This window comes from Apodemus sylvaticus, chromosome 20 (genome assembly GCF_947179515.1).
Source record: "Apodemus sylvaticus chromosome 20, mApoSyl1.1, whole genome shotgun sequence".
Classification (NCBI taxonomy): domain Eukaryota; kingdom Metazoa; phylum Chordata; class Mammalia; order Rodentia; family Muridae; genus Apodemus; species Apodemus sylvaticus.
Genome location: NC_067491.1, coordinates 56,324,027 through 56,335,484, shown reverse-complemented (window position 1 = coordinate 56,335,484; position 11,458 = coordinate 56,324,027). Strand labels below are relative to the sequence as shown.

At 36.4% G+C, this 11,458-nt stretch overlaps 1 protein-coding gene across 1 annotated transcript in view; it reads right to left on the bottom strand.

Moving 5' to 3' along the window:
• Positions 1-4,521: 4,521 nt before the first annotated feature.
• The window catches only part of LOC127670587 (vomeronasal type-2 receptor 116-like), a 28,843-nt gene continuing 21,906 nt past the window's right edge, over positions 4,522-11,458 (bottom strand). The window contains exon 6 of the mRNA XM_052165085.1: positions 4,522-5,426. Within this exon, the coding sequence (XP_052021045.1) occupies positions 4,522-5,426 (905 nt within the window). The remainder of the gene's footprint in view (positions 5,427-11,458) is intronic.

The following is an 11,458-nucleotide window of genomic DNA, read 5'->3' as shown; positions in this document are numbered from 1 at the left end:
GGGTTAGTCTTCAATAACAACTAAAACAATAGAAAGACCATATAGTTGGGGAAATTGAACAACTCTCTACTAAATAATAACTTGGTCAGAGAATAAATACAGAAAGAAATTAAAGACTTTCTAGATTTCTATGAAAATGATGACAAAGCATGCTCAAACATATAACATACAATGAAAGCAGTGCTAAGAGACAAATTCATAGTGTGAAGGCCCCTGTAAAGAAGAGAGTTTCCACACTAGCAAATTATCAGCACACCTGACATCTCTAGAACAAAACAAAGCAAACATGTTTCCCCTTCCCTAACTACTCCGAAATTGTCCTCACCTCCCTGCCAAACCAAATCAACATCTTAGCCCCAACCTCTAAAAATAAGCAGGCATTCAAATACAAAGCATTGCATTCAAATACAAAGTGCTAAAGAAAAAAACATAAGAAAAACATCTTTATGTATAGGTATGCACCTATAGGCGTGCACAGAAACTCACTAAAAGGAAAATTCAAAAGTCCTCTTATGAGAAGAGAAGTACTACTTGAGTTTACCTTGTGTTAGCCATCTACTGCTTGGCAGAAGATCTGGCCTTCTCGGTAGTTTCTGTACCTAATAGAACTCAGAAAAATGCAAATTGAATTTTAAATTTTCTTTCTTCCTTCTCTCTCTCCTCTCTCCTCTCTCCTCTCTTCTCTCTCTCTCTCTCTCTCTCTCTCTCTCTCTCTCTCTCTCTCTCTCTCTCTCTCTCTCCCTCTGTCTGTCTCTCTCTCTGTCTCTGTCTCTCTGTCTCTCTGTCTCTATCTATCTATCTATCCATCTATCTATCTATCTATCTATCTATCTATCTATCTATCTATCTGCTCTGTACCTCTCACATTAATTTTCATTTGGACATAGCTTCTTGATTAGATATCCCATACTTAACATTGGGAGCCATAAACTTCAAATCTATCCATGCTGACAAACTGTCTATAAATTCATACAGGTAATTGTCCTACTGTGTTTAGAGGGATGTGTTTCCTTGGTGTTCTCTATCCACTCTGAAACTTACATCTTCCTAACTACTCTCTGCAGGGTTCCCTGCGCTATGCAGAGAAGGAAATGATGGAATCATGCAATTCATTACTGAGCCTTCCAAGCTCTCTCAATATGTGCACATGGAGAGTCACTGTAATTATATTCAGGCATTTACTGCAGAAGACAATTTCTCTTATTATGTCTAAGCTTGAGAATTATCTATGACTATAGTAGAATGTTGTTAGGAGTTATTTTATGGCTACATTCTGTAACAGTATTTGATTTCCCACTATGTGTATGGCCGATCTAGTCTCAAAACCATATCCACCCTAACTGTATATATAACGGGCCCATCTCAGAGGGTAAACCTTAAATCAAATCCCATGGGATTTGTAATAATTTTTCACTAGTGCATCTTGCAGGCAGGCACTATGGAAGATTAAAGGTTTTTTACCTGATTTGGTGTTTACCTTTTTCCTCTGGAAACATGCAAAGTACCATTGAGTACCATGAGACTACTCAGTAAGAGTGAGGTTTTTAAGTAGGCACTTGCTCAATAAATCCATGTTTCAGTGTTTTGTGTACCTGTTGTCTTCAGCAAAACAGCAATACAACATTAATATAAGATTGTGTAAAGTAAAAAATACACTGGGATATGTAGTGCAGTTTGAAATCAGGATTGGTAAACACCACAAGTTCTTTTAATGATCAGGATTGTTTTGGCCATCTTGAGTATTTGTTTTTTTCCACATGAAATTAATCATTTACATTTTGAGGTACACAAAAAAGTTGGGAAGGGGATTTTGATGGGGATTTCTCTGAATCATGTTTTTGGTAGCAGGGCCATTTTACTATGTTAATTGACATGGGAGATTTGTCCAAATTCTGATACCTTTTTCAATTTTTTTCTTCAAAGACTTAAAGTTTTTGTCAAACAAGGCTTTCACTTTCTTGATTAGGAGTGGGTCAAGATGTTTTATGCTGTTTGTGGCTATTGTAAATAATTTTGTTTCCCTGACTTCATAGGAGTTACGTGTGAATATGACGGATTTGTTTTTCTCTTCGAAGTTTTATAGAACCTTTAGATATTCTGAACAATAATTCTTTAGGGAAGAAGCTTCTTTGTCATTTTCAGCTCAGTACTTTCATATCTTATATCTGAAAGGTGTGGTGTCTTAAGGAATATGGGATAATTTCAAATCCTGGGAAGCAACAAATTGAATATTCATATTTATTATTTGAGAGCCTTAAGAATTACACTGAATATATCATGTTTGATATTGGGGCTCTTGTAACATGTCTGTGGATCTTGGAGAACTGTAATCAATGCATGAATTACAAATGTCCTTACTGTTTATATATGAATGTATACCCACTTAGATATACTATATTTACATATGTCTAATTAAATTTTCATTAAATTTTTCAAATATACATTTGATACTATTTCCCAATCCACTTGTAAATGGCATGCCAATCCTCCTCAACTATCTATGAATCCAATTAGGTGTTAATTTTTTCCATCTTGTAAAAACACCAAAGTTTAAAATGGAAATTTTCACAAACAAACACAAAATAATAAGATGAAACAATGCATAAAGGAAACAAAATAAAAGTACCGCACTAAATACACAAAAAGAAAAATACATGAAATGTGAATTTTGTTTTTCTTTTTTTTATTGATATATTCTTTATTTACATTTCAAATGATTTCCCCTTTCCGGGATCCCCCCTCTGTGAATATCCCATAAGCCCCCTTCACTCCCCCTGTTCCCCAATCCAACCTTTCCTACTTCCCTGTCCTAGTATTCCCCTACATTGCTGCGCTGAAGCTTTCCAGGACCAGGGACCATTCCTTCCTTCTTCTTGGGCATCATTTGATATGTGAATTGTGTCTTGGGTATTCCAAGCTTCTAGGCTAATATCCACTTATCAGTGCTCTTTGTGAGCACCATGAGTGCTCTTTTGTGATTGGGTTACCTCACTCTAGTTCCATCCATTTGCCTAAGAATTTCATAAATTCATTGTTTTTAATGGCTGAAAAGTACTCCATTGTGTATATATATATATAACATTTTCTGTATCCATTCCTCTGTTGAGGGACATCTGGGTTCTTTCCAGCTTCTGGCTATTATAAATAGGGCTGCTATGAACATAATGGAGCATATATCCTTATAATATACTGGGGAACCCTCTAGGTATATACCCAGGAAAGGTATAGTGGGGTCCTCCAGTAGTATCATGCCCATTTTTTCTGAGGAACCACCAGACTGATTTCCAGAGTTGTTGTACCAGCTTGCAACCCCACCAGCAGTGGAGGAGTGTTCCTTTTTCTCCACATCCTCACCAGCACCTGTTTTCTCCCGAGTTTTTGATCTTAGCTTTTCTGACTGTATATTGTGTTTTTCAACAACAACACATGACATGACCCTTCTCTGAAATGTGGATGGCATGACCAGTACAACTGCATTGTACAAAACTGATTTTCTATTGTCAACAGAGATGAATAGAAAAATATTTGTTTAAGGATAGGACTTAGAGTCAATGTCCACTTGCACTACTAGGATATTTTATGGCTTGTACCTGTGCATATATTATCCATGCTTCCAAAATCTATGTTTTCATACACTCATCTTTCATACACTTTGCTTCTGGATAACAATGCCTCTGTGAAGTAACCCATTACCTCTGTCTCTTGCAATCAAGCATTCCATCTCCTTCTCACATCCATCACTTAGGCTTCAATGGTGTTGTTGATCTATAATACTTGGTGCTAAAAGAATATCCCAGGTCTTAACATTTACTTATGTCCCCAATTATGGAAAAGTCAAACTGATACTCAAATCATTCTGGTAATAGGAACCTAGAAATGACCACACGTTAAATGCAAACTTTTCACTCGAGTGTGTTCACATTATTCTGATTAAAAACAATTCAGAAAGCCTTCTGAGCATTCAACTTCCAATGCATTAGTGACAGTTCACTGACACACTGCAGCCCATCGTCCACAGCAAGACTCTAGCACTATTCTATTTGCCCAAGAGGAAACTGTTTGTCATCTCAAGTTCTAAGACCAGGCTTGCAAACAGACACCCCTTTCACTTGGTGTAATGTCCATTGACTTACAGTAGAGGGGGCAAGGTCTGGGTCACTTAGCTCAGCTGAGTCTGGCTCCTACCTAGCTGAGGATCTCCTTGTATAAGAGAATGATTTCTTTCTCTAGAAAAGAAATATCTTGAGGGTCAATGGATTATAGAGATTGTTGTGAGAATATGTTTTCTGGAAATAGAAGCTATAACATAAATTCTCACCCACCTGTCCCCTAAATGTGAGCTCAACAAGAAAGACATAAAAGAACATGCTAAACTGCATGGGGGAAATATCAAAAGGACTCAAGCCTTCAATAAGTAAGACAGGCAACTAATTAAATCTGAAAATGGAAGAGGTGGCTATTCCCAGGAAAATGAATACAGATATTTTAAGTATAATCTAAAAATGTAGTACTATCCAAGTTTTAATATCGTAATTTATTCCTGTAATTTTGAGGACAGTTTGAATCAGGCTTTATCAAAATAACATAACACTTTGGAACAAAGATGCAGACTAAAAGCCCTGCACTGGAAGCCAAAATGGAGAAGACCTCCACAGCCACCATGTCCTTCCCTTTGGTGCTGTGGTAAACAGGAAGGAAGGTGATCCACACACTGCAGAACACCAGCATGCTGAAGGTTAGGAATTTGGCTTCATTGAATCTATCAGGCAGATTCCTGGCCAAGAAAGCCACAGTGAAGCTACCCAGAGCCAAGGATCCCAAATATCCCAGGACAACGTGGAATGCAATGACTGAGCCTTTGTTGCACACAATGGTGATCTGCCCATGTTCAGACTGCGTATCTGTATCAATAAAAGGAGGTGATACTACTAGCCAGATTCCACAGAGAACAAGTTGGAACAGGGTACAGAGGGGAATGACAAAGTTAGGTGCCCCTGATATCAACATTGATCTCATTCTTCTTCTTGGAGTAGTAATCTTGAAAGCCAGAACCACAGTAATTGTCTTGGCCAAGACAGTAGATAAAGCCACTGTGAAAAAGACACCAAATATGATCTGCTGCAGGATGCAGGTACTCATGTGAGGATGCCCAATAAAAAGCAAAGCACAGAGGAAACAGAGTGTGATGGAGATTAGTAGGATGTAACTGAGATTGCGGTTGTTGGCCTTCACAATGGGAGTGTCACTGTATCTCACAAAAGTACCAAATACAAGACTTGTGAGTACAGAGAAACACAGGGACATGCAAGCAAGAGCCATTCCCAATGGGTCTTCATAGGCCAGATAGGAGAGATGCCTTTTCAGACAGTGTGTGTGCTCTGTGTTGGCATACTCATCAGGTAGACAGCTCACACACTGTTCCAGATCTGCTGGAGAACATTAACAACAAACCTTAAGAAAATTTCCTCATTATACACTCGATCATTTAGTATCTGTATTAATCAGAGGATATCACAATAAACATTTTGTTGTTCAGCAACAATTCTCTTGTTTGATGTTGTAGGAAGCGGTAATATCATGCTGCTCTGGAGCAGTTCATCCCTGGTAGTGTAACATACCACTTTCAAGATAGAGAAGAGAGAAGATACTTATTCATAAGAATTATACCTGATATTGACAAAAGTTTTTAAAAATCATAATGTAAAAGATCTCAAACTGGTGAATTTCTAGGGCATTAAATGTTTAAGTATATAATTTGCTTTCTGATTTTGATTTTAAAAGTTTTGAAACTGATAGATCATGAGTACTTATGAAAAGAGAATAAATTCATTTTATTATGAATTTCATCATTATTATTATAACAAAAACTGTAAGGATCCAAAAGGGTTGTTTGGATGAAAATGACACACATAGTGTTAGATTTGTCTGCTTAGCCACTATTGAGTTCCACATTTTGAAAGGACTAGAAGCTATGGCTGAGTTGAAGAAAGTGGGCCAATAAGGGTAGGCTCCAAGATTTTAAAACCTCTAACAATCCAATGTTTGTGTTTGTTTATTTTGTTTTGTTTTTTTTTGTTGTTGTTGTTGTTTTTTGTAATCCTGCTGCCTGAAGGTGCAGTATTATACTCTGTCACTTCTCTAGAAATGTGCCTTCTCTAGAAAAATCAGCAAACTCAACTTCCCAATAAAAAGAGAGAGGCTGACAGGCTGGATATGTAGAGATACATCATTCTGTTTCATAAAACAAACATACCTCAAAAACAAAGACTTAAAAGATGGTGATGCTGAGTTCTATATTTTAAAATAAATTTCATTAGTTTAGTTTAAAAAGACTAAAAAAAGTAGTAAATCATAAAGAGATGACTCAGCAGTTAAGAGCATTCTTTGACAGCTCTTTCAGAGGACCAGGGTTCAAGTACCTGAACCCATGGGGGAGTTCACAGATGTCTTCAACTCCTATTCCAAGGGATCTGATATACTCACACAAAATGCATGCAAGCAAAGCAGCAATGAACATGAAATAAAAAATGATATATTTTTACTTAAAAAATAAAAAATAAAAAAAAATTAAATAAATAAAGTTTTGAAGAAATCAGAAATTCATGACACATGTATAAACATAATAAAAAACAGTATACATTGAGACAACAGGCAATATCAAATTAAATGGAGAGAACATTGAAGCAATCACATTAAAATCAGGGGCAAGACAAAGATGCTCATTCTATCCATATCTTCTAAATACACTATGTGAAATTATTGCTAGAACAATTAGACAACAAAGGGAGATCAATGTGATAAAAATTAGAAAGGAATAAGTCAAGGTATTACTATTTGAAGAAATGATCATATACATAAGTGATCCCCAATATTCTACTAGAGAATTTCTAAAGCTGATAAACAACTTCAGCAAAATGTCTGGATATAAAATTACACTAAAACAAGTCAATAGCAATCCTTTGTAGAAATGCTTAACTGCTGAGAAACAAATTAGAGAAACAAAAACAGTCACAATATCTACAAATATAAGATATCATGGTGTAAGTACAACTAAGCAAGTGAGAGATATGTATGTCATGAACTTAGTCCCTGTCAAAGGGCATAGAAGAACTCAGAAGACAGAAAGATCCCCAGTGTTGACAGAACAATAGGATTAACAGTGAAAATAACCATGGGACCAAAAGCAATCAGCAGGTTCAATGTAATTCCCATCAAATCTGCAATGCAATTCTTCAAAGGCATGTAAAGAGCAATTCTCAACTTCATATGGAAAAGGATTGCAGGATAATAACAATAATTTTATAAAATAAAAGAAAATCTGGGGTGATAACCATCCCTGACTTGCAACTGTACTACAGAGAAATAGTGATGAAGACCACATGATATTGATACAGAGACAGACAGGTCAATCAATAGCATAGAATCAAAGACCCAGAAATAAATCCCCACAGCAACATACACTTGATTGTTGACAAAGAATCCAAAACCATAAAGTGGAAAATGAAAGCATCTTCAAAAAGTAGTGCTGGTCTACCTGGTGACTTACATGTAGAAAGGTGGAAATCAATCCATATTTATCATCCTGCACAAAACTAAAGTCCAAATGTATCAACGACCAGAACATAAAACCAGATACATTGAATCTAATGGAAGAGAAGGTGGGGAAATAGCCTTGACCATGTTATTGGAACAGGAGAAAATATCCTGAACAGAACACCAATGTCTCAGAGTCTAAATTCAACAATTCAAAAGTAGGACTTCATAAAAAACCTGAAATGCTTTGGTAAGGGAAAGGATACCATCAATGGGACAAATTATATATATATATATATATATATATATATGTATGTATGTATATCTCCTGCATATTGAGAAAATATCTTCCCTGAACAAGGGATATTATCCACAAAATACAAAGAACTAAAAAATTTAGACTCCAGAGGACCAAATAACCCTATTAAAATGGGGTACAGAGCTAAATAGAATTCTCAAGATGGGCATCTTGAATGGCTGAGAAATGTTCAATATGCTGAGTGATCACGGAAATGCAGCTCAAAACAACCATGAGATTTCACTTTACAGCAATCAGAATGGCAAAGATAAAAAACTCAAGTGACAGCACAGGTCGGATCCAGAAATGGAGAAAAGTGAACACTCCAGCAAGCCTGTACAACTGCTCTAGAAAACAATTTTATAGTTCTTCAAAAAGTTGGAAATAGTTCAACCTGAAGACACAACTATACCACTCCTAGACACATACGCAAAAAGATGCTCTACCAAAGATAGCACAGGGCCAGATGGTTTTAGTGCAGAATTCTAGCAGCTTTCAAAGAAGAACTGATATGAACACTCTCCAAAATATTCCACAAAATAGAAACAGAAGGAACACAAAACAACTCGTTCTATGAAGTCACAATTTCACTGATACCAAAATCATATAAAGATTCAACAAAGAAAGAGAACTTCAGACCAATTTCACTTATGAATGCAAAAATACTCAAAAAATTCATGCCAACTGAATTCAAGAACACATAAAAATAATCATTCACTACAATCAAGTAGGCTTCATCCCAGGGATACAAGAATGTTTCAACATAACGAAATCCATCAATGTAATACACAGCATAAAGAAACTCAATGAAAAAAACACATGGCCATATCATTAGATCCTAAAATATCATTTGACAAAATTCAGCATCCCTTCATGTTAAAAGTCTTGGAAAGATCAGGAATTCAACACCAATATCAAAACATAGTAAAAGGAATATACAAAAGTTATCTCACTGTTGAGAATAGTCTTAGCTATCTTTGTTTTTCCAGATTAATTTGAGAATTGCTCTTTCTAAATCTAAAAAAACTGAGTTGGAATATTGATGGGGATTGCATTGAATCTTTATATAGCTTTTGGCAAGATGGCCATTTTTACTTTATTAATCCTGCCGATCCACAAGCATGGAAGTTTTTCCATTTTCTGAGCTCTTCTTCAATTTCCTTCTTCAGAGACCTGAAGTTCTTGTCATACAGATCTTTCACTTCTTTGGTTAGACTCATACCAACATACTTTATATTGTTTGTGGCTATTATGAAAGGTGTTATTTCTCTAATTTCATTCTCAGCCTGCTTCTCCTTTGAGTATAAGAAGGCTACTGATTTGCTTGAGTTGATTTTATATCCAGTCACTTGCTGAAGTTGTTTATCAGCTGTAGGAGTTCTCTGGTGGAGGTTTTTAAGTCACTTAAGTATACTATCATATGAACTGCGAATAATGATAGTTTGATTCTTTCTTTCCAATTTGTATCCCTTTGACCTCATTATGTTGTCTAATTGCTCTATCTAGGACTTCAAGTACTATATTGAAAAGATTTGGAGAGGGGGGGCAGCCTTGTCTAGTGCCTGATTTTAGTGGGATTGCTTCAATCTTCTCTCCATTTAGTTTGATGTTGGCTACCGGTTTGCTGAATATTGATTTTACTATGTTTAGGTATTGGCCTTGAATTCCTGTTCTTTCCAAGACTTTGTGCATGAAAGGATGCTGAATTTTGTCAAAGGATTTTTCAGCATCTAATGAAATGACAATGTGTTTTTTTTCTTTAGGTTTGTTTATGTAGATGACTGCATTGATGCATTTCCATCTATCGAATCTTCACTGCATCCCTGGGATGAATCCTACTTGATCATGGTGAATGATCATTTTGATGTGTTCTTGGAATCGGATAGCAAGAATTTTATTGGGTATTTTTGCATCAATATTCATTCAAGAAATTGCTCTGAAGTTCTCTTTCTTTGTTGGATATTTGTGTGGTACTGGTATCAGGGTAATTGGGGCAAGAGTTAAAAGAACTTCTGGGGAATCAGTATCCCCGACCTCAAGCAGTACTATAGAGCAATAATGTTAAAAACTGCATGGTATTGGTGCAGTGACAGACAGATAGATCAATGGAATAGAACTGAAGACACAGAAATGAACCTATGTCAAGTGACACCTATGGTCACTTGATCTTCAATGAAGGAGCTAAAACCATCCAGTGGGAAAAAAGATAGACTTTTCAACAAATGGTGCTGGTTCAACTGGAGGTCAGCATGCATAAGAATGCGAATTGATCCATTCTTATCTCCTTGTACTAAGCACAACTCCTAGTGGATCAAGGACATCCACATAAAAACAGACACACTGAAACTAAAAGAAACTGGGGAAGACCCTTGAGGAGATGGGCACAGGGGAAAAGTTCCTGAACAGAACACCAATAAGTTATGGTCTAAGATCAAGATTGACAAATGGGACCTCATAAAATTACAAAGTTTCTGTAAGACAGGGAAGGGGAAAGGGGTGGATTAGGGAACATGGGAAGGGAAGAGGGCTTATAAAATTTTCAGGGAGGGGGGATCCAGGAAAGGGAAAATTACTTAAAATGTAAATAAAGAATATACCAAATAAAAAAAGAACAAGCAAGATTAAAAGAAAAAGAAACTAATAGAAAAGAAACTGTGTAAGAACCTTGAGGACATGGGCACAGGGGAAAAGTTCCTGAACAGAACATCAATAGCTTATGCTCTAAGATCAAGAATTGACAAATGGAACCTCATAAAATTACAAAGTTTCTGTAAGGCAAAGGACACTGTCAAAAAGGACAAAATGGCAACCAAGAAATTGGGAAAAGATCTTCACCAACCCTACATCTGACAGAGGGCTAATATCCAATATATACAAAGAACTCAAGAAGGGTACAGAGCTAAACAAAGAGTTTTCATCTGGAAAATTTTGAATGGCTGAGAAGCACCTTAAGAAGGAACTTATGGGGAGAGAGAACCAGGAAATGGAAAATCATTTTGAATGCAAACAAAGAATATTGAAAATAAAAAGTAAAAAAAAATGCAATGTTCAACATCATTAGTCATTAGGGAAATTCAAATCAAAACAACGTTGAGATTTCACCTCTCACCAGTCAGAATGGCTAAGATTAAAAACTCAGGGGACAGCAGGTGTTGACGAGGATGTGGAGAAAGAGGAACACTCCTCCACTGCTGGTAGGATTGCAAGATGGTACAACCACTCTGGAAATCAGTCTGGCGGTTCCTCAGAAAACTGGGCATGACACTACCAGAAGATCCTGCTATACCACTCCTGTTCATATACTCAGAGGATTCCCCGGCATGCAATAAGGACACATGCTCCACCATGCTCATAGCAGCTTTATTTATTCTGGCTATTAAGCCAGAAGCTGTAAAGAACCCAGATGTCCCTCAATGGAGGAATGGATACAGAAAATGTGGTATATTTACACAATTGAATACTACTCAGCAATTAAAAACAATGAATTCATGAAGTTTTAGGCAAATCGTTGGAACTGTAAAATATCATCCTAAGTTAGGTAACCCAATCGCAAAAGAATACACATGGAATGCAATCACTGGTAAGTGGACATTAATTAGCCCAGAAACTCTGAATACTCAAGACACA